At 38.6% G+C, this 23,728-nt stretch overlaps 2 protein-coding genes across 7 annotated transcripts in view; one reads left to right on the plus strand and one right to left on the minus strand.

Moving 5' to 3' along the window:
* Positions 1-36: 36 nt before the first annotated feature.
* On the plus strand, positions 37-11,350 carry Aste1 (asteroid homolog 1). Of its 3 annotated transcripts, none has more exons than XM_027414363.2 (5): positions 37-293; positions 1,965-3,271; positions 7,526-7,736; positions 9,276-9,471; positions 10,989-11,350. In XM_027414363.2, the coding sequence occupies exons 2-5, from the start codon at positions 1,979-1,981 to the stop codon at positions 11,317-11,319; spliced, it is 2,031 nt and encodes a 676-aa protein (XP_027270164.1). In that variant the 5' UTR covers positions 37-293; positions 1,965-1,978; the 3' UTR covers positions 11,320-11,350. The 3 variants fall into 3 exon arrangements, with proteins under 3 accessions (XP_027270164.1, XP_027270166.1, XP_027270165.1); XM_027414365.2 differs by lacking the exon at positions 37-293 and having other exon boundaries at positions 2,070-2,121; positions 2,214-3,271; XM_027414364.2 differs by lacking the exons at positions 37-293; positions 1,965-3,271 and adding an exon at positions 8,643-8,701 and having other exon boundaries at positions 7,660-7,736.
* The window catches only part of Atp2c1 (ATPase secretory pathway Ca2+ transporting 1), a 101,753-nt gene continuing 86,973 nt past the window's right edge, over positions 8,949-23,728 (minus strand). For 3 of the 4 annotated variants that reach the window (XM_027414361.2, XM_027414359.2, XM_027414358.2), the window contains 4 exons: positions 22,356-22,497; positions 20,824-20,948; positions 14,163-14,252; positions 8,949-9,463 (listed from right to left, as the gene is read on the minus strand). In XM_027414361.2, coding sequence (XP_027270162.1) covers positions 14,226-14,252; positions 20,824-20,948; positions 22,356-22,497 — 294 coding nt within the window. In that variant the 3' untranslated portion in view covers positions 8,949-9,463; positions 14,163-14,225. Of the gene's footprint in view, positions 9,464-14,162; positions 14,253-19,116; positions 20,949-22,355; positions 22,498-23,728 lie in introns of those variants that run through there. The other variant, XM_027414360.2, reaches the window with a different exon arrangement.

Here is a 23,728-nt window from a genome sequence, read left to right on the forward strand (position 1 = left end):
GAGGCGGTGCGAAGCGTGGGGGGCGAGGCGGGCAGAGCTCCCCTGAGGAAGCTGCCGGGATCGTGGGACAAACATCTCAGCCTTTGACACCAAGTTACCGCCGCCCGCCTGAAAACCCTTCCCCCCTACCGGCAGCGCCCTTGGCTTCCCTAAGCCAGGCTTCCCAGGGACGCCGTTCCCGGGCACTTCCGGCTTCCGCTCGCGGTCCTCATCTCATCTGCCGGCCTGTCAGTTCACCTTAGGCTCCCACGAGCTGCTGAAGAAGGGAGTGGGCCGCCAGGAGGAAGCAGAAGGTGGGTTGACAGGGCCGGGGTGCTTGGGGTAGCAAGGTCTGAGTTTGAGGAATTAGATCCTACATTTTGTACATCTTTGCTCTACCTGGCTTGCATTTGTTGAGTTACTCCATGCAAGGTCATGTATGAATCCTGAGTTTGCAGAAACCACAAGACAGACCGGGAAAGAAATGACTATTCAGAATTAAAACTGCTGAGGTGTGGGCCGAGGTGGATCTGAAGTGAGGTGAAATGTAAGCAGATGCCCCAAACAAAAAATTCAGGGTGCTGAATTTCTTTTACGTAGTATCTCTAAAAATCAAAATGCAAAAATTCGCTGGATGGTGGTGTTGCACGTCTTTAATCCCAGCACTCCAGAGAGGCAGAGGCAGGTGGATCTCTGTGAGTTCGAGGCCAGCCTGGCCCACAAAATGAGTTCCAAGACATCCAAGGCTGTTACACAGAGAAACCCTGTCTTGAAAAAAAAAAAAAAAAAAAAAAGCAAAATTCCAACATTCACAAACAAAAAAAAATCATGATGTTAAACGAAGGCAAGATTGGTAATAGTACTTAAGCTATATTTAAACTATATTTGAAGTCTGAGGCCAGAGGGAAAACCAGTAATACCAACCAATCCTATGAGTTGTTAGCCAGAAGATGTAAATAATTGAGGGTTGAAATTGGATAGTTGGGGTCTTAGAAGCATAAATCCATAGTTTTTGCTTACCCCCACTGCTATCCAGTGGCCCCCTTGTAAGCTTTATACCCCACACTCAAGACGTATAAGAAGGATCTTACCCATAATAAAGAAAAACTGGATTCTTATGTGCCCTACACTGAGATTTATAACATTTATAAGGGTGTCATTTTTATAGCTTAGGTCCCTTTTCTTTGACCCTCACGAAACGGATACTCAGTCTTGTAAACTGCAAACATCAGTAGCAAAGTCCATAGAATTTCTGTAGGTACAACCATAGTGTTTGTGTAAGGCCAGCCAAAGATCAAACCCCATGAAACGACTGAGTTTGTGTCTTGTACCACATAAGGGAAAATGTTCAGCTAGATATGCTGACACCCAAGATAGTCTGTTTAAAGAGCATGCCTTGTTTTCTATTAAAGCAATGATCTGGTGCCCCCAAAAGCATTGTACTAGTCAGAATTCTCTAGATAAACAGAACTGATAGGATCTGTCTACACACTCTCGAGTGTCACACACACACACACACACACACACACACACACACACACACACAAAGAGAGAAGATTTATTAGAGTGGCTTAAAGTCAGTGATCCGACAATTCTAACAATGGCTATCTCTCAACGAAAGTCCAAGAATCCAGTAGTTGTTCAGTCCATAAGACTGAATATCTCAGCTGGTCTTCAGTATCCACCAAAATGCTGAAGATGTAGGCTCTAATGTCAAGGAAGGAATGAACTTGCCAGGGAGAGCTAGAGCAAGTAGGCAAAAAGCAAGAACTTTCTTTGTCCATGTTGTTTATATAGGCTGCCACCAGAAGGTGTGGCCTAGATTTAAGGTGGGTCTTCCACCTCCAATGATCCAATTAAGAAAAACCCCTCACCCATATTCCCAGCAGCTTGAGTCTTGGTTGATTCCAGATATAGTCAAATTAGCAACCAAGAATACCCGTTTGAATATCCATTCAAAACAATTTTTTTTATTGTTTCAACAGTTCTGTCAGTCATCATGGGCATCCGAGGACTAATGAGTTTTGTGGAAGATTATAGTAATGAATTCTTCATGGATTTGAAATTGCGGGACACAAAAATTATCATTGATGGCTATTCTCTTTTCCACCGACTTTGCTTCAATTCAAACTTGGAACTCCGGTATGGAGGGGACTATGATTCATTTGCAGATGTTGTACAGAATTTCTTTGAATCACTGTTTGCTTGTCGAATTTCTCCCTATGTTGTATTAGATGGAGGATGTGACATTTCAGATAAAAAGCTTACAACTTTGAAGGACCGAGCTAGAGAGAAGATCCAAGCGGCCCATTCCCTTTCTGTTGGTGGGGGTGGGAACGTATGTCCCTTACTCATCCGAGAAGTGTTCATTCAGGTTTTGATCAGGCTTAAGGTATGTTTTGTCCAGAGCTTCTCAGAAGCAGATCGAGACATTATGACACTTGCCAATCATTGGAATTGCCCTGTGCTATCATCAGATAGTGACTTTTGCATTTTTGACCTGAAAAGTGGGTTCTGCCCACTGAATAGCTTTCAGTGGAGAAATCTGAACACTGTTAAGAATACACAAGATTACTATATTCCTGCTAAATGCTTTTCCCTTGCTGCATTCTGCCATTACTTCAACAACATGAACAAATCTCTGTTGCCTCTCTTTGCGGTGCTATGTGGAAATGACCATGTTAATCTGTCCATCATAGAAACAATCCTAAGCAAAGCACGGCTTCCTCTTAGTTCTAAGGGGAGGAGATATCACCGAGTTCAGGGACTTCTGAACTGGTTGTCTCATTTTGATAACCCTGCCGAAGCACTAGATAACGTTCTGAAGTATCTCCCCAAAAAGGGCCGAGAAGATGTTAAGGAACTTCTCTACTGTTCCATGGAAGAGTACCAGCCCTCCCAGGTGAAGCTGCAGGACTTCTTCCTTTACGGTACTTATGTCTGTCCAGATGCTTTGAATCTGGGCTTACCAGAGTGGGTACTAGTAGCTTTAGCCAAAGGCCAGCTACCACCGTTCATCAGTGACGCTTTGGTACTCCAAAGGACCTTTCTTCACACACAAGTAGAAAATATGCAGCGACCAAATGCCCACAGAATAGCTCAGCCCATCCGGCAAATCATCTATGGGCTTCTTTTGAATTCCCCATCACTTCCAGAAAGTACCCGGAATGCAGTGCCTTCTCAGCGTCTGGCTTTCAACGAAGTGGAAAGGATTAGTAAAAATATCAAAACATCAGTTGTTTATGCAAAGCAGCTGCTCAAGGATCATTCTGACTTAAGCAAATTGACTGAGGTAAGTTTGTAAGACTAATAAAATTCTTAGAAATCTCCTTACGGATTATAAGTTGCTTTCATATGCACTGTCTCTCTTTAATATAACACATTGGTTCCCATCATGCTTCACATTGTGTGTGAAGAACTCCAGTGAACTAGGTATTCTCTTAGCTAGTGTCAGTACTAAGACTCAAGCCTAGCACTTGTAGCACTAAATTTGCTATTCTTGATGTTCTTCAGTAACCTGTTTCCTTTGCAGTTACCACACTGTATTGATCCCAACTAGAATAGGGTTATATAACTTTAAAAAAGAGGAAAAGGAAAAATTCTGAACTGCAAAAGGAGGGTGCATATAGGCATTTGCTGTGGGCATAAAAGCATCTTAGATTATCTCAGAGTTAAGGTTGATACCTACGCTTCTGTCTAAAGGTTTTATTAATAAGGGCCTTTTCTCTCTCTCTCTCTCTCTCTCTCTCTCTCTCTCTCTCTCTCTCTCTCTTTTGTTTTTGTTTTTTTGTTTTGTTTGTTTTTCCAAGACAGGGTTTCTCTGTGTAGCTTTGGAGCCTATTCTGGCACTCGATCTGGAGACCAGGCTGGCCTCGAACTCACAGAGATCCGCCTGCCTCTGCCTTCCGAGTGCTGGGATTAAAGGCGTGTGCCACCAATGCCCGGCAGAGGGCCTTTTTCTTTAGGCTAAAAAGCTATGGCATCATGGTGACTTACTTAAACTGATCCCTAAAAGCGTATCTTAGCCTACTTTGGCATTGTTTAAGTCTAAGTAACACTCAGATCAGTCAGCATTTCAAGGAAGAAAATGTTCTCATGGATCCCAGTGTTGCCTTTGCTTTTGATAATATGTTAATATATTAAGAGTAACAGATATGAAACTGTTAATTTTGATAACACAATTAAACATGCAAAATAAATGTAAATGAACTTATAATGGCAGTTGCAATGCCCACTGGGTTGTTTGTTTTTTAGTTCCAACTAAATATTCACTCTCAGACCCATGGGATTATTGGCACAAACCTACTCAAGTGTGAAGGACAGCAGCCAGTTTCCCTGTGGTGGTGGCCAGATTTTACTGGCTTCCAATTTGATCCCCAAGGGGACATGTGATAGTGATCGTCACTTCCTAGGGAGTGGAAATGGTGGAGTTGCCACTGAGATCTAGTGGGGTAAGGCAAGGATGAACAGATTGGCATCCCCACAATAATTATGTGACCCCAAATGCCCATTGTGCATTTTTAGCTTCTCCACTAGTGACAGCATAAGCACAAAGAAAGGAGGTTCATAAGTGGGTCTCAAAAGTATCCTTGGCACTGGGAATGAACTAATAGAAACAGTGCTTCCTTTGGAGGTGATGAAAATATTCTGGGATTAATAATAGCTATACAAGCCTTCTGTATACTAAAACTATTAGATTGTGTACTTTAAAGGTGTGCATTTTCTAACAATGTTATTTATATCTCAAAGAAAGCAAGAGTTTCAGTTAAAAGCCTTCTTCCCAACAGGATCTAATCTGTGCATATACTTTATAAATGAATCTTTTTCCACCAGGCATCTTTTATTCAGTGTATCTGTGAGACTCACTTATAACTCATTCATTTCTCCCTGCTGTAAAACTCACTGCATTGTGGGAATGACTATATCAAGAATGACTTCTTCTGGGTGGTTTCTTGTTGTGCTGTTTCAGATAGTGCCAAGAATACTGTAGTACACATCACCTGTAACATAAGGACATACTTCTGTTGCACATATGTGGAATTGCTGGGTTGGCTGGGAAAGACACTGTGCTCAGCTCTTTAGAAGTCGTGCCAAAAGGCCTTGACAATTTGGCCCACTAACATTGCCACCAGCAGCACAGGAGACTGCTTTTTTCCCATGCTCTTGCCAACACTAGGTGTTTATTAGTTCAGGAAAATTCTGGTTGTTGTGGTGTGGATTATATCATCTTAGTCATTTGGGTGGGCAATTTGCATTTCTCTGATGACTTGCTTGTGATCTTTAGCCTTTAAGATACTCTGTGTGAAGTCTTTTGCCTGTTTTTCTGGGCTTTTGGCCTACTGATGATTTGTCAGTTAACACTGTGGCCAGAACCTCCCATTCTGACTTTCATTGTAGTATATTTTATTAAACAGTCTTAGTGTAGTCATTTACATTTTTATTACTTATGGTTACTCTTTTGTGATCTTAGGGAATTACTATCCACTTCCAAGATCATGAAAACAGTTACCTCTTCCCTTCATATCACATCTACAATCTGTCCAGAAGGGACAGGGTGTGAAATAGGATCAGGACATTTTTCTGGCTATGAAATGTAATCCAATCAATGAGATGTGGCAAGCTGACTATATTTCTTGATGAGTGGTAACTAAAGCCTTGTTATCCCCTAGTTGTATTCAAAGAAAGAGGAAATTTTCATACACTTTGCACCATGGTATAGGATTTGGCTTGCTTTTAGCTTGAGTTAATCAGTTCCGTATTTAGCTCAATGGTTCTAAGCTCCAATTAGCCCATAATTCTAAGTGATGCCAGGTGCAAATGTATTTCCAGACACAAATGCAGGTTCAAGTACAGAAACCTTGTGATCATTTCTGCTTTTAACATGATGTAATACTTCAGCTTTGTGACAGCTCATGATAGTCTTTACATATTGGCTCATTTAATTCCCACAAAATCCAAATGAGATGTTGTGGGATATTTTGATCACACTCTGACACTCAGGGAGTGAACTAGTGACTAGCTGATCAGAATTGGCCATAGAGAAGCCAGCAATTGGGATAGAGAAGACACAGATAGAGTTTGAGCACTCTTTTGTGGCAGAAAAACAAAGTCAGCTAGTTGCTACTCAGCATCCCTGAACTATCAGGTTTTCACCCCAGCCTTTGACTTCTGAGTCTTACTGATAAAGAAAATGATAGATTTAAACCTCCATATCTGTGGCCACCAGACTGGAAGCTCTGCCAGGCCTTGGCCGGTGGGGCTCTGACTGAGGGGCTATGGGGCAGCAGATGATAATTAAAATATCAGATTCATGCGCAAAAAGATCCCAAACAGGCCTGGGAGCCTGGGAGCAAAACAGATAGAACTATAAGCAGAGTAATTCCTTCTTTAGAAGGGGTTGAGGACTGAGCAGTTCAAAAAAACACCCTATGCAACTCCAGCACATAAGACTCATTTTACAGATCATCGTACTAGAAAAGTCCTCAGAAACTCACCCAAAACCAGCTATTGAGGGCAGAATCTCTTATGTCAAACCCTAGAAGACTTTGTTCTTGAAGTTGAGATTTGTTTTCACATACGGCGTGAGTCCTACTTATAGTGGGAGTTGCTGCTATACTATGAAGAACTTTATTAATAATTATAAAATTAAATTACTGAAACTATATTTAGAGTCGTTGCACTATCCAAAGGCCTCAGACATTAATGATGTAGCTGTTTTGTCAATTATGGTGTGATTTTATTTGAATTAACATGTTATCTATCAGTCACACTATACTAATGACCGGTTAAGTGCTAAGAATGTACCCATTGTCTCATCCTCTGGAAGGGAGGGTATTTCTCTTAACTAGAAATACAATTCCTTTTGTAAATGTTTATCAAAATGTGGCCTGTAAGGCCCTTTACAATGTCCAACATCTTGATTCATTTGAGTAAAATTCAGCAAACAGCTCAAAGCTCCTATGGCGTTAACTTGTCAGCTTGTGCATGAAGTACCTTCTAATGTAAAGTCTAAGAGGAAAGCGGGTGCATTTGTGTACTGTAAGCACAGGATGGGAAGTCATTAAGATTGCCCCACTATATCTCTAATCTCAAGTAGCCACATGCCAGACATATTTGTAATGTTATTTTGTGGAGGTAATCAGTTAGGGCAACAGAGAGAAAGTTGTACCAAATCCACACTGGCAAAAAGGGCAGGGTTGATGTAGATCTTCGCTTCCCACAGTAAAGTATGTGGGCTCCAGTTAAAATGTAAGTTCTTAGACTCCCCTCAGATTACTGAATCAAAATTAAGGGGTAGGGCCTCAGGACTAAATTTCTAACAAGGTTCTTGAGGGTTGTGTGTACTGAATATGCTCACCGCCCTACAGAAAGAGGGCCAGAAATACAAGAAATGCTATTTAGAGTGCCTATAAGGTAACATCCTTCAAATAATCAAACATAATTTATTAACTTCCATAGCTGAATTAAATCTCTTCATGCTACCAAAAACAAAAAAAACAAAAAACAAAAAAAGTTCCCTAATTTGCAGAATATTTAATGTTTTCAGCTCCCCTTGGCTAGGCGGCAGATACTTCTGTTAGAAGCCCTGAAGGTCAATCAGGTTGTCCTGGAGTCCATCCCTGCTTTGCTGAAGCTGCCCATTGCTGTCACCTGTTACTGGTTGCAGTCCACAGAGGCCAAGGCAAAGCTCCATCATCTGCAGGCTTTACTGCTGGGGATGCTGATGGAGCCCTTGCATGCCATCATCAACTGCTCTGGTAGGTTCTAGAAATCCAGGAATGTTTTGTCAAGTTATATATAAACTGTACATCCTCAAGAATTCACAAGAACAAAAAACAGTTGACCCCTATTACAACAGAATTTAAGAGGGGCCAACATGCCCTTCACTGGTAAGTATTCCTAATAGGTCCATGTGCTGAACTTAAGAGCCAGGAGCTTGGCCCCAGGGCTGGGATGTGCTAGTCCTACCTAACTCTGTCTGCTGAGATACTTGATGCTGTTAGTGAAGTGTGACAGTGCTTTACCAGTTGTACTTTATATTTCATTCCTGCCACACCGTCACCACTAATGCAGCAGCAACAGCAGCAGCACAGTAAACTTACTTGCATTTGCCCAGAAAATCAAACTTCTCAGTATTTCCAACAACAGTATTCTTGCTCATATTGTTTTCTTTCTTTAAGGCTTTTAAGTTTCAATTAATATATAATAATAGAAAAAAGTAAAAACTTGTTTCCACTAGAGAAATAGCCTGAGCACTTTTGTCTGCATTTAAATATTGGGTGAAATAAATGAAGCATTGGAACATTTTAGTTCTTCAATGCAACTTTCTCCTTTAAAGATTATGAATGGCATGTGTTTACAGAGACAAAACATTCTCATTATGATAAGAGTTCTGTAGATAGTCCTACCTTGGTGTATTTATTCTATGAGTTTAAGAATGAAACAGCATGAACTCAAAACATCCCAAATATTCGGGCTCAGATCTGATAGTAGCCATCAGATGCACTACTGGTATATGGCAATCAAGCACACTTCAGGACCATGGCTTTAAGAACTCTGAAACTATGTTCTGTTTAAATAAATACAGAAATTCCCATAGCATGAGCCCATTAAGATTTTGCGTGAGTCCTACAGAAGGGGCATGTCTGTTTGTTTTCTTTTAGGAAATATGGACCCCGCACCCAGGCAGGCTCAGTGCCTTGCTTCCTGCTAATTGTGAAAGGTGGGCCTCCTTTTTATTATTTTCCATGTTGGTCCCAAAGTTATTTTGTGCACCTCTGCTCAAACAAACCCGCAGAAGTTGCCCCTCCTAAGGTTGTTGGTTCTTGCCCCTTCTGCTAAGCAATGGATTATTCATACTTTAGTTTTCCTCCTGTAAAACAGGCAAACTGTGCTTTGAACCAATATGAGCTGTCTTTAAACAAAGTGCTACCCCACGGGGGCATCTGTGAAAGAAACAAGCAGATAAAAACAGTGCAGAGAATGGTGTTTAATGTCACATTTTCATAGCTACAGATCTTAGAGAATTACATGCAGACTTGTTTAAGGTCAGGTAGCATACTACAGGAAAGATCTTATTTCAAGGAAAAACCAATAATTTGGGGTTGAATAAAGTCATCATGAAAAGGACCTTCAGTGTAATATTTCCATTTTTAAATGAGGCATATATGAAACCAGAAAAGCAACTAGTTTTCAAACCAATTGTCCTTGAGGGCTTTGCTATTGGTATGAAGGGAAAGTGCAACCTGATGCAGTGACTTTTGGAAATGCTGCCTTTGGGTGGTTTCTTTATCTAGGTGAGGAAGATCTACAGGCAGGCGGGGCCAAGATGCTGTATGAAGAGTTACAACGAGCGAAGGCACCCATGCGGCCAGTTGCAAGATTGGATTTAGACACAGCTCACGTCTTCTGTCAGTGGCAGTGCTGTCTCCAGATGGGGCTGTATCTCAACCAGCTGCTGTCCAATCCTCTCCCAGAGCCAGACCTAACTCAGTAAGCATCATGAGAAACTTTTAGTTCAAATGGGTACACACAGATTCGTATCTTTATATCTAAAACAAGTTGCTTTGACAACAGTCGATGTTACTATACTCAATCTCAGAACACAGTTATAACTGAAGCTCTGGAAATGGAAAATATTTCCAGTTTCATTTGTCTCTAGTTTTTCAAAAATCAAAAACTACCTCTCAATTCTTTTGGGTGTTTGAATCAATATTTTATGGGGATTTTTTTTTTCTGTCACTCTACCCCTAGGGCACATCTTGTTACTGGTGTATATCATTTACACACACACACATATATAAAATTTACAAGCAGTTATTAAATGCCTACTCTGTGCTAGGGTGTAGTAAACAAAAAGAAAATCTCTGTTCTCTTGGAAGCTTTCCCTAGGGATTTGTCTTGTCAGACAGTATAGGAAGAAGGGAACTGAACCTGTATGCCAGAGTTTAACACTGGAGTTTAAGCTGGATGGGACAGATGTGGGCCCAGGAAAAAGTGATAGTAACAATGAATTAGACATCTTGATAACTGTCCATCCAGGAGGTACTTGAGGGAAAGATGAGAAGGCAATGGCCAGAAAATGGAATTTGAGAATGCATATATGTTTCATGTGTATTCCATGCAAGCTCTTCGAGGACACGCTCCAGAGCCTAGCATATTTTCAATGAGTAAAAATATGGGCACCATAAAGCTTAGCAATAAAAGGGTTGCTTGCTTGGTGTTTGTATGGTACTAGGGACTGAACACAGAGCCTTGTGCAAGTCAGGCAAGCACTCTACCACTGACCTGTAAGCCCAGCCTTACTTTTGTTAATATATCTCTGGACCTCATGTCTGAGCTAACACAAAAACCCTCACTCAAGTCTGATGAATTGGCCTTTGATCTTTGGGCTTTTTTTTTTTTTTCCCCCTTTGATAATTTTGGTCATTCTTAACTGGATCCTGTCTGGGTAACACATGCCACAGTTCTCTTCACAACAAAACAGTAGTACCAATATCACTCATATTTGGTTTTTTTCACCCTAATATGTTTTCTGCAGGATTACTGTTGCATCTCAGCATAATCAAGACTTTTTAAATATGGGCTCTACACTGATTGCCAAAATACACTAGGTTGATCAGCTCTGGCCATGAGTCATTAAATTTATGGGTTCTAGTTAATCCCATTTTGTACTTGTATAGTGTTTTTATTCCAAATGACCATACAAATGATGTCATTACAATTTTCTGATATTGTAGTAAACTGCCTATTTGGTTTACCAAGGCCATTTTATTAAATTCATTTTCTTTGACGTGTTAGAGAGGCCTATTTAACTCTGGGCTAGCATCATCACAAGGTTTTATGTCACCAGCCAAAGTACTCATTTGAACTACTCCAGTAAGTAATTTTACTGATTATATAGGAGCAGTAAGCTGAATGTTTAGATACTTCTGTTGAAAATGTTCACCTTAGTTGTCCCACTGCACTAAACTGATGCTTTCAAACCATGTTGTTCTCTCACTGAACAGGTTGTACAGTGGAAGCCTGGTGCATGGACTCTGCCAGCAACTGCTAACATCCACCTCTGCAGAAAGCCTTCTGAACATGTGTCCCAGGGCAAAGCAATTTTATGAACATCTGTTCAATGCCACAAGGTCATATGCCCCAGCTGAATTGTTTTTACTAAAGGCTCAATCAAACTCAAAAAAAAGGAGGCAGAAGAAAAAGGTTGCCAGCCAATCAAAGAACAAAGTGGTAACCACTTCAGACACCAGGCATTGGTATGACAGAAACAATCGGTTTGGGCTGTTAATGGTTGAAAGCTTGGAGGATCACGAAGAGACCTCAGAACTTGAATAAAGTTTTTATCACATGAAATTTGTGGTTCTAACTTAAAAACTTTCTCTTTTCTCTTACCTCCCCTGAAACTAATTTTTAAGACTAGCCTATTATGAGATAAACTTTACAACAGATCATCTGAATTCCAAGGTATTTTATACTCTACTTTTAGTACAGCCTGATTTAAGAAATGTCTTATTACTTATTTACTTGTATGTGGCTTGGGGATGCATGACCTCTGGTACTTGAGTGGAAATCAGAGAACAACTCATGAGAGTTGGTTCTAACGCCACTATGTGGTCTCCAGGGATCAAACTCAGGTAGGCAGGCTTAGAAGCAAATACTTTACCTCCTGAGCCATCTTGCTGGCCCAGAAACATCTATATTTCTTAAGCATGTTTTCACTCCTCATGCAACTTAAAGGCTAATACTTTATAGCCTTTATATAGCTTAGGCAACTATAGTCTAAAGAATATAAATCTTACATAGTAATTTACCACAAAATCTGATAGTAATCATTTCATTAAAAGGGTTTTCTTATATTTGAGTTTGAAAAGTCGGGGTCATAAAAAAGATAAAAGGTCTAAGAGAAAGAAATGTGGTAAATTAGACTACATATGATTGATAAATGCATGGGTACACCCCAGGTCTTACAACATGAGTTGCAACTGTAACAGCCCACAAACAAACAGTATTCTGAGCTGCCACATAAACAGCAGAAAAGAAATGATCTCAGATCAATACTAGACTCCAGGTCTTCCACATGCTAGGTTTTGATAAAAACATTTGACAATGTTTTTTGTTTTGTTGATTTTTTTGCTGTGCTGGAGATGCAACCCAGACCCTGTACATGCTAAGCAAGCATTTTACTACTGAGTTAAACCCTCAATCCCAAGCCAGAATTTTATAAATCAAAGAATTAGGGTGGAAACAGACAAAACACCCCCTACCTAGTGGTTGTAAAAATGTGTATCTTACCGGAGTCAAAACAGTTTGAGCTGGGTTTAATGACACATGCCTAAAACCCAGAAAACAGGAGGCTGAGACAGAAGACTGAAGGTTTGAGAACACCTCGGGCAACCTAAGATTTATCTCAAAACTCCAAAATCTTTGAGAGGTGCTATTCTAAAATTACTACTACCCAATAGGTTTATAAAGGTGCTAGCTAATTCCAAGAATCAGAAAGTGGAATGAGTACACAGGGGCAAATCTCAAAGTATAGTTTAACTTGCACAGCTGTGGTTTCTCCTGATCTATTCTCCCACTAATATATCCCATCAGGAATAATCTTAATGATGGTATAAGTTGCCAATTTGAGCCAACCTATGTGTAGTTCTTGACAGTTGACAATGTTTGTCTATACTAGGTAGACAAACACTCATAGAAAATAAACTGAGCATCAACCAGTAAGTATATCCTTACATGATTTCAAATGTTTTCACAAATAATGCAATGCTATTTGCTCCCCAAGTATTCAACCCAAACACTATATTCTATCTGAGATACTATTTTATGAGGGCATTATGTTCCTTAGTGGGGTTCTTTTGTTATCTCCACAGACTGTTTTTACTAAAATGATCAAGAACAGAACAGTCTTGTGCATCCATGTTTGAGAAGAAACATTCTTTACCCACAAACAGTAGGTCTAACGGGGACTATGCTATATTAAAGTGTTACCTTCCTTCGTTCTTGGTTCTTGGACATAATGTACAAATTATGCCAGTGTAAGTGTTCCACTCCTTGGCTAATCAACACCACTTTTCAAAACTGCCAACCTTGCATGGTATAGCACAATTTGCCAATATTGTCATTTTGGCAAATAACTGGCTTAATAGACACTAAGACAGAATGTATAAGCTACAGAGTTTAATTGAAATTTGTGTAAATAATATCAGCTGGCTTTTCCTTTCATTAAGATTGTTATCTCAGCACTCAAAAAGAAAGTTAAGGCAGGAAGGGTATGGGCCAACTTGAACTATACAGTGAATTTGGCTGGCCTGGGCTACATAGTAATATTTTCCCAAATAAATGGATGGCTCATCCTGAACACCTACATAGCAATAATTTCATAAATAAATAAATAAATCCTCCTAATCACCAGTCAATTGGCTTTTGTTTTCTAACTATTGATGTCAGGTGGCCTGGGCTACATAGTAATATTTCCTCAGACACACAGAGATTGGATGGATGGATGGATGGATGGATGGATGGATGGATGGATGGATGGATGATTCCTCCTAAACAGTCACTTCACTTACCTTTTCTAACCATTGATACCACATGGGAAATTCCCTTGAAATCTACCCTTGCAGTAAGGGATAAATAGCATCCACTAGTCTCTTATTTCTTGTGAGAATCAAAAAATGTTCCTATGCTGGTATATAACTGTGTATTAGAGGAAAGGCCATAGGCATGCCACAATATCTAGTGGGCTTCACCAGACAGTAAGGATATAGTAGTACCTGACTCCTAAGAGTCATCCTTGCTTAAGCTGCTAGGGAGAAAGCACACAATGAAATGAGAACGTTTTCTCAACAGTGGGCCAATTACATAGACCAGACTTGACTGCTATGTACTAAGACAGAAGTCACCAAGAGGTAAGGTTGAATCAGAGAAGATTCACTACATGTGACTTTTGTCCTGCCTTTCTTTTCCTCCCTCTTCTATTTTCCTTTGGTTGACTGGCCTTTTAAAGATTTAAACAACAACAACAACAAAAAACCCAAACAGACCAGGTATAGGAGGCAATGAGAACACCTCATATAAACTGAATATGGTGTGTTCCATATTCCCAAAATCTAGTTTTCTGTGTTTTCAATCAAGTCATGCTCTTTCTGACTCAGTTCTAGCAAATGAAATCTCACCTGAGGCTCTGGACATGTCAATCTTCAATTAGCAGTTCAAGTAAGAAATGGAGTTCTGGACAGCTAAGATGAGTAAATCTTGGGGTAAAACTGGAGAAAGAAAATCATTTACTGTAATAGAAATATGCTCTGTATTTAGTGACAAAAAATTATACTTGATACCTATTTTATGCAAGTTTTTTTATAACCAAGACCCTATTTATCTGTAAATATAATCTCTGATCTTTTCCATGACAGTTGGTCCTGAAAAAGGGACTCAAGTGGACTTTAGTATTTCAACTTGAATTCCTAACTTAAATTATAATTTTAACAGACAAAAAACCTTTATTATCTAAATGGCATTACATTTTCCTCTTTTGTGTATAAAAGCAATCAATGATTATTACATCTCAGTTGCCCTAACTGTGAAATAGAACTGCTACACTCCAAATCACTACACAAAATCAAAATAATGTGCCTATATACATTTAGTACCAGTACTAAAACATGGTAAGTCAAGACAGAATTCTGCAAAGGCAGTCAAGATGATCAGATATGGTGAAGAATGTGAGAACTGTAACAGGAATGAGGTGTCATGTTCAGGTCATAATAGAAATAATGGTGAGATACATGTAGTTTGGATTACTCTACATGTTAGCAGATGAATTTGCTTTGAAAAAATATGGACACCTGATTGAGGAGACAGTCCAGCTGCAAGCAGAAGGATCTAGTCTATTTCCAGATCCCCATGTTTGGTTTTGGTTTGCTTGTAATCTCTCTTGCCTGGCCTTAAAAAGGTAGACATTGTGAGGGAGGAGGTGGAATCTAGGAATGGGAATATCCCCAAACCCAGGTTTCTAATGACAAAGTTCTGTAGGCCTTTTAGCACCCAGACTTATACAAGTTTCCAATAGACAAATCCGGGCTGGGGAGATGGCCCAGTGGGAAAATTACTTGGCTGCATACAGTCGTAGCCCTAGAGCTGAAAGGGTGAAGTCAAGTGGATCCTGGGGGACTGGCTGGCTAGGCCAGTGAAAGCTAGGCACAGTCAAGAACTTGTTCAAAAATAAGGTGGAGCATGACAGAGGAAGACACCCAGTGCCAACCTGGGCAGTCATATCCACACAAGACACATTTAAAAAGCACACACATATACAAAGGCAGGTGTGGTAGTGTAATTCCAGGGATGGGAATATGCAGACAGACAGACCCTGGGTCCACTAGTTGGCCAATCTAGCCTACTTGGTAAGCTTTTAAGTGAGAGAACCCTGTCAGATGTTATGTGAGGAATGATACCCGAGGATGATCTCTGGTTTCCACATGAACACATACACACAGAAAACAAATTGATTAAACTGTCACTACTATAATTAATTATAACCTGTTTTATAAGGAAGTAATGGGGAGAAAAGAATGAACGGTAAGAATAATTCACTGAAAAGTATAACAGTTTTACCTTAGAAATGGTAAAAGCTGTATGATCACATCTTGGGGTAGAATGTTCTATGAAAATGAGGTAAGAATATGGTTTTCCTTTAAGACTGGGTTGAGCTATTTTAATTTCTCCCATCCAGGTTTTTCTGAGCAAAATAATGAGTTTTAGCTTACTCAAATTAAGCTGGAGTCCCTGGGAAGTTGCCAGTTCTCTTGTGCACTGAAGAGGGTAGGAGAGAGCAAGATGCTCAGGCAGGAGAAGCTGCATCCAATGAGCAAAAGCTTGGGTGGAGGGAAGTGAAAGTAGAGGGAGGAAACCCGTGGAGGGAAACCGGAAACACAAGTTCAGTAGTGCAGCATTCACACCACTCCACCCACTGTAAGAATCAGCACAGTAACTGCGGCCAAACCCTGCTGATAGCTGAATGCAGGCTGAGACACGCTTCTCCACACAAAAGCCGACAGGCACACTAACATCCGAGAGCTGGCCAGTTACATAGGAAACTGGTGTGCTTCTTGCCAACGAGAGAAATATACATACCTACTTTCTTCTTGATATTTAAATTGGTACGCAAATATTTTCTATAAAGGACCAAATGGTATTTTAATTTTATTATTTTAATTTGATATATATGGATATTTTCCCTGCATGTATGTCTGTGACTGGTGTCTTCAGTGGCCAAAAGAGGGCATCAGATTCTCTAGAACTGGAGTTAGAGATGGTTGTAAACTGCCCTGTGTGTGCTCAGAATTGAACCTGGATCTTCTGGAAGAGCAGTAAGTAATCATAACCACTAAGCCATCTCTCCCTGCTCTGGTTAAGTATTTTAGGTATTTTGAGCCTTGCAATCCCTATTCCAAATACCCTTGCAGTTGGGGCATGAAAACAGCAGTAATCGATATGTAAATGAATGCAACTGTATTCCAATAAACTATTACAAAAAAAAATGAGAATATGAGAATTGGCCTACACAGCATGATTTGTCAACCTCTAAGTAACAATTCTATGGCAGCAATGCCATAACAAGAGGATTAAAAGAAACCACTTAATGCTTACACTTAAGCTAATTTATGAGCTTTCCAGACCAGTGTTCGATGCGGAAGATGTGTGTGAAATCTAATGCAATCCTACTAACAATTAAACAGATGGCTATGAAGAAAGATGCAACAAAACACACTAAGACATAACTTCCTAAAGTTTACGTGTGTGAGATGCAGTTCCTCATGTTTTCTCTTTCGGGCATACATTCTTCTCTATACAACCAGCTATGTAATAGTAACTTTTTCCATATTGCTTCATGGATAACACTGCACATCGGCCTCATTCATAGTATGCTGTAAGATGAAGACTTGACAAACAGGAGCTGACTGGTCAAGGCATGTAACCATAAGATGGCACAAAATGCCACTTATCAACCAATGTGCACTTCAGTATGCTTACAACAGGAAATCTGCCTGTAATGTGGTATGTGTATTTTTAAACTATTTCAAAGTACATTTTGTCAGAGTTCTAATGCTAGAAATACTACACCACAAGACAAACCTCTGGAACAAATCTATCTATTGGCCCAATTTCTGCTCAGTGATACTGGGAGATGTGGATTCTATAGAAAGCATTACCAAGAGGAAGAAATGTACCTAATATTTTTAAAATAAGCTGGGCATGGTGGTGCACACTTTTAATCCCAGCAATCAGGAAGCAGAGGCAGTTGGATCTCGGTGAGTTCAAGGCCAGCCTGGTCTACAAAGCAAGTTCCAGGACAGCCAGGGCTATACCCTGTCTGTCTCACCCTCATTCCCAATCCTCACCCCTGCCAAAAAGAATAAAAGAAAAGAAATTTTAATTTTGATGGGCTAAGCAGCTATGGAACCATCCCAGAAATATGAATTGCAAAGAGTATTTGTCAGGGCTGGAGAGATGGCTCAGAGGTTAAAAGCACTGGCTGCTCTTCCAGAGGTCCTGAGTTCAATTCCCAGCAACCACATGGTCGCTCACAACCATCTGTTATGAGATCTGGTGCCCTCTTCTGGTGTGCAGATATACATGGAAGCAGAATGTTGTATACATAATAAATAAATAAAATCTTTAAAATAAAAAAAAAAGAAAGAAAGTATTTGTCAGTTTGGCTAGAATTGAGCAAAAGAGGGTAACAACAAAATAACCATGACGTGGACCAGTCCTACAAAACTGACCTTTCCTGCCACGCTGTATACATTCTTGTACTGTACACAGGAACACTGATGGGCTCAGATTAAACCGAACAAATACGACTAAAAATGAGAGCTATGAGTCAGATTTTCAATTTTTTTCCTCAAACATCATCACATGACTCAATCTTGAATAAAAGTTCTTTTGCCAAACTTCTGGCTAGATTTATCAACAAAGTGACTTGGACTTACATTTCTAACATTTTCTAAAAGATGAAAGATATTTTCCCTTGGCAATCTATAAGGTGCAGCAATAGAACCATCACACATATACAGCTTTCCCTTTCATGCAATCTGGAACCATCTTAAGCTGATATTAGTGTACACTCCATTTGCTACTTAGATCGCAGAGCTTAGTCTAAAAAGCCACTTCAAAGATTTTCAAATGCTAAAGTGCAATGTGTGCTATATTTATTTTAATGTATGTGTACTTTCAAAATAAATGTACAAAGATCATTATTAACATGGATAAAATAGCTTCTTAATGGTTTTTATCTGCTTTTCCTCTCCACGAAGTACTGAAGGGCAAGAATTCCATTGTATTCCTAGTACACTCAGTTACTGAATAAAATCTGAACGGAAAAGTAATCAATTCATCTTACGGCTTGGAAGAGTTATTCAAGCCAAAAAAATTGCACATACATTGCCAGGCAACAGACAGAAAGTGTAATGTTAATTAATTCATAAATGGATAGTTACTGTTGCTACCAATTCATTTCAGTGAAAAACTACTTTAAGTGTGAACAGAACTCAATTTACTTATGTACTATATCAAAAAGATCCAAAATTAAAGCAATTTCAGAAAGATTACCATTTTATCAGATGTAAGGTGGATGAGTGTAAAATGTGAAAAACAGTGTATCTTATCCTCATGAAGGTAGTGAATACTGTTGGAAAAATCCCATACTCTGAGGGTGGGTTCCTTGGGTTGTGTAACTTCACTATTACTTTGCCTCAGGATCTCCTAGTGCCTGGCACAGGCAAGCTCGGCTTTTTAGGATCTGGTACATTATTTCAAGGTCATCTCTTTTCTTCTTTGAAGATTAGCTACTATGGGATCAAATAACTTAAAGAAGTAATCTTCATGGGGGGAAAAGAAGGATACAGGCAGGGACAAATCCTAGGACAAGGAGAATGAGTGAAAATTAAAAGTTTGATGTTAACACAATTAAGTGATCCATGCTAATCTGGACTAACAGAATTTAGAAAATTGAAATCTGGATCTGTATTACACATTTAATTCTTTTTTTTTCAAAACTATAAAAATGTCTGAATCTTTCAGCATCTGCAAATATAATTTTAATATTAACAATACTAACTGGGAAGTCATTAATGAGCTTATGAAAAAAATTTTATTTTTATAGTTCAAAAACCAAGTGAGAAGATAGGCACATTCATTTCATGAGTTATATTCTCAACCTATAATGTAAAACGAAGAAGACTGGATATGCACTTAGTATGTATTTTTCAAGTCTGTAACAGAATGTAAAAACCATTATAAAATTTAGCTATGAGACATCAAACCTCTAAGAGTTGATTAGACAATGATTTCATGTTCCATCTAATCAGACGGAACAATGTACACTTGACAGGTCAGCCGGAAAGAGTAACAACAAAGTGCAAACATTCTGGCTCCTTATGTTCATGCTTCAGTAGTAAAGACTTAAACAACAGAACTCTCATTATCAATGACACCACATCAGTGTTAACATTCATCATTAATATTGAACAAGCTTAAGAACAGTTTATTTCTGACAGTTTATGAAATACGAAACATAACACTTACCTTTATTTTGTCAAGCTTTTTATAAAAACTGATGGTATTACACAAAGCAAATTCCATCAATTTCCCAAGCATGCCCAATGAAATAGAAGACAGAGCACAAACAAATGGTAGAAGGAACAGACTCAGGGTTGTGCTACAACCTAGGCCAAGGCAGCTGCCTAGAAGATTCAGAGGAGCAAGGCCAGCACAGGATCTCCCAAGTGCACCCTGGTTCATATGCTATCTATCTGAGTTTGGGACTTTTTATTCTTTGAGTATAGTAGTCTATATTCTCTAAGAAATAGGCTTAAAAATATACATATGAAACAGTAATAAAGATCAATTATTCAGCTGAAGTGTTTGATCTATAAGCAAGGAATGACAAAATGATATTGACAAAGTATATTCGTATTAAACAAAAAAGGAGACAAAGACATGTTAATATAATCTGTATAAATTCTAGCCCGGCCTTGTTTTTTACTCCATGACTGTATGTTAACTACAGTTACTCTAAGTGCAATACCAATAATAGTCTTGAACTAATTCTGCTAGATCAAAGACTCAGACCTCTATGAAAAACAAAACAACTACAAAAAACAACCATTTACACTTACAAAGAAGAGCAAACATTTACTTCAATTGCAGTATATGCTTTTCAGTCACAAAAGAAAGATAGTGATCAGACAGTGGTCACATCCTGTGCAAAAAAAAACTTGAAATACAAAAATGGTAGCACAAGGTATCAGTCTGCTTACACTGCAGGAAAAAGGAACCATGGGAGCTGAAATATGGCACTCCTGGCAATTTCTAAACCAAACAGAATGCCTTTGAAATGATTAAATTTATTTGTGTATTAGTAAGAAAGCCCCACCACCATAAATAGTACAATATTTAAAAATAAAAAAAATATTTATATTCATCTAAGACAGACAGTGTATTTGTACATTAGAACTCTTTTAAGTGCAGAAGGTGGTTCAGGTTTTGCTGTTTGTATTTCTTAATTCAGTACTTGCCCATATGTTTATAAAGTTCCACTCAATTGCAAAAGCCAATTCAAATCAAAGAATATGGTATCAAAGCTGCATAATTTCATTTGGGACTACCAACAGGTTAAAGATTCAAATCAAGTCTTTAACATTAATGTTCATTTTTAGTCAATGGTAAGTTAAAAAGTCCTTAAATCTTCATTATCCTCTTGAACTTGCCCTTCTAAATGATTCTCAGACTGCAACTCGTAGTTTGCAAATAAAAACAAAAATGCAATATGCATCATACTTCAAGAAAAGACGATGATGTTGAACTAGCATTCTTCTGGATCTTTTCCCTGCTTCTTTCAACCTTCTTTATAATTTCAGACACAATGCACACTGATGAGGTAAGACCCAAAAGAAACAACAGATCTGCAAGAGAAAACAAACTGAGTTTTACAATTCTTTGAAATGCACAGCAACAGCTTACATATTAGAACACACTGATTCATAAGTATTTCACAAGGTAGAGATCATTAGCATAAGTTAAAAATGTTGAAATAGAGGACAAGCCAAGTGGCTCATAGGTAAATGCCCTGTTGGGCAAGCGAGACTACCCAAATGCAATCCAGAACCATGGTGGAAGGTTAAAAGCAACTTTGAAAGTTGTTCAGACCTCTGGACCTGTGCTGCAGCACAAGTGCCTGTACACAGCACAAACACACACCAATAATAAAACTTTTAAAATGCATATGAAAGAGAAAGCTCAAATAACTTGCCCAAAGTCACACAGCTATGAGAGAGCAGTCAGAACTAGAACCCAAATCCCCTGACCAATTCCCCTGAATCCTAAGCTCACGTGACAAACTTTTAACAGTAACAGAAGGGGTTTCCTATTTGATAGTTTTTGCAAAGCACTTTTTAAGAAGTAGTAACAAGACATCTGACTAAAAATACCTGTCTAATAAAGTTTTAGATATTGCATTTCTGAGCCTAGAAGACTGTCTTTTAATGGTATTTACACAACCGCTGCTCTTAAAATGGAGCTATGTTTTCTTAAATTTTGCTTTTTAAAAAGTGAAAGCAGTATGAATACAGATTTGAAATATTAAAATTAAACTAGCTCAAATTTTAAGGTAAACTTCAACTTATACCAAAAACTTAAGCACATTTCCAAATATATTATCCACATACTTAAGAACATTAATTTTGAATATATTTCGATGGTGGTGGTTGTTTGTAGGGCTGGTGATAAAACCAAGGGCCTTGGCTTGCCATCCAAACATATCTCCAGTGAGCTTTTTATGCCTAGCTCTGTAGCCATATACTTAATGCTGAAGAAAAAATAATGATTTCCACAGAAACATTATAAAAATTAATGTCTCTTGGATCAGACTAAGATTTCATGAAATAAGAATGTGCTAATAAGAATGGTGAAATACTAAGTTCATTTAAAAATGATTAAGTTGTAAGAACAATTTGATTTTATATGAGCTTAAATATAGTTTTCTTGTTTCATGAAAGAATCATCCATATTTTTAAAAATAAATTAAAATATTATAAACTACAATTAACCTATAACAGGTTTTGTGAATTCCTGTATTTCAAAATCACCAAACATGATTTTATAACAACTGATAACATGTAAAGAATGGAGCGGGGCAAATAAATGAAGATGAGTTTTCTTCTGACTGTCCTGAAATTAAAACATAAAAGACCTTTTGTTACAAGTCAAGTCAGTTGTTTTTCTATTTCCCACTTGTAAAGAGCTTTTTATTATGACAAACACATTAGAAACTGTAACAATCATCCACTGTACATAGACAGCATTTTCTTTACCCAGTATACTTAGGCTCTCGGTCTGAAAAACCTTCTGAAGTGGAGGGAAGTAAATAACAAGTAACTGTCCCATGATGGATCCGAGAACTGCATAGCAAAACATCTTGTTACTGCAGAGTCCAATCTCAAACACAGACTTGGTCTGCAGGCAAAACAGAGAGCTCTAATTACCCCACCACGGTCATACAAATGACAACATGATTATACTTGGTTCAATTTTGAATAATCAGTATCACTGAATTCTATCATGCCAACACTACAAAATGTCATAACTTTTTATTTTGTAAAATTGTATAGACTAAGGATAAATTCTAATCCAACTTTTATTTATGAAGAAAGTGTTTATGGGGGGAGGGCAAAAAGATTATAAGAACCAAAAGTAATGGATATCAGAGGCAAAACAGCATTTGCTGGAAAGGACAGGGCTGCTGCGCACTATCAGGGATACTGCACACATGCACTCATAAGCAAATCTGACTGCATGGACAAGACCCAGCCAGCTAAACCCCAGCATGGACAGAAGCATGCTCAAAGTCCCAACCCTAGCTATGAGGTTACTGGCAACTGATGGCCGTTGGGGGAATGTAAGTTTTCTTCACAGATGCAGCCCCAAGAAACTAACCATGCTCAAGTAAGACAGTCCTACACCATGCATATATGGGCAACCCTAAGCAGAATCAATGAGTATTAAGAAAAAAAAATATGGTGGGGGGGGGGTGAAGCAATAAGAGAGGATTTAGAAAAGAAAGAATAAGAAGCAGATTTGACCAAAACATCTTATATGAATACATGAAATTCTCAAACAATCATAAATCAAATTTAGCAGGTTATGTTTATATATCTTTATCTTTACCTAGATGTACATAACAATAATAGCCAATAAAAAGGGACCAATTTGAAAGGGAGTGGAAGAATATGAAGGACTGGAGGAGGGAAACATAGGAGAGGATAGAGGGAGGAATGGAAAGGTAGAATGATGTAATTATATTTTAATTAAAATTAAAGGAAAATAATTGCAGCCTGGGGAGTTTAGATCCCCAGCACCAATGTGAAAAGCCAAGAATGACAGTATTGGCTATAATCTTAGCTTGCCTTATCAGGTGGAGACAGGAAGATCTCAGAGGCTCACTGGCCAGCCAGTCTCACTAATCTGTTAGCTCTGGGTTCAAGGAAAGACTCGAAAAATAAACCAACCAACCAAGCAAGTAAAAGATACACAGTGAGACCTTAATCTCAAAAAAAAAAAAAAAAAAAAAAAAAAGGAGGAAAAGGAGGGCACTTACTAAGAAGCAACAATTATAAAATGAGTCCTTAAAAAGAAAAATACTTTAGTACATGCTTTAACTAAAAATGGCCCCATAGGCTCATGTACT

The sequence above is a fragment of the Cricetulus griseus genome, chromosome 4 (assembly GCF_003668045.3).
Source record: "Cricetulus griseus strain 17A/GY chromosome 4, alternate assembly CriGri-PICRH-1.0, whole genome shotgun sequence".
Classification (NCBI taxonomy): Eukaryota; Metazoa; Chordata; class Mammalia; order Rodentia; family Cricetidae; genus Cricetulus; species Cricetulus griseus.

Coding starts and splice junctions, on each gene's coding strand:
- Aste1 (XM_027414363.2), top strand. CDS start 1,979: ATGGGCATCCGAGGACTAATGAGTTTTGTGGAAGATTATAGTAATGAA. Junction 7,737..9,275: donor TGCCATCATCAACTGCTCTG/GTAGGTTCTAGA, acceptor TTCTTTATCTAG/GTGAGGAAGATCTACAGGCA. Junction 9,472..10,988: donor CCAGAGCCAGACCTAACTCA/GTAAGCATCATG, acceptor CTCACTGAACAG/GTTGTACAGTGGAAGCCTGG.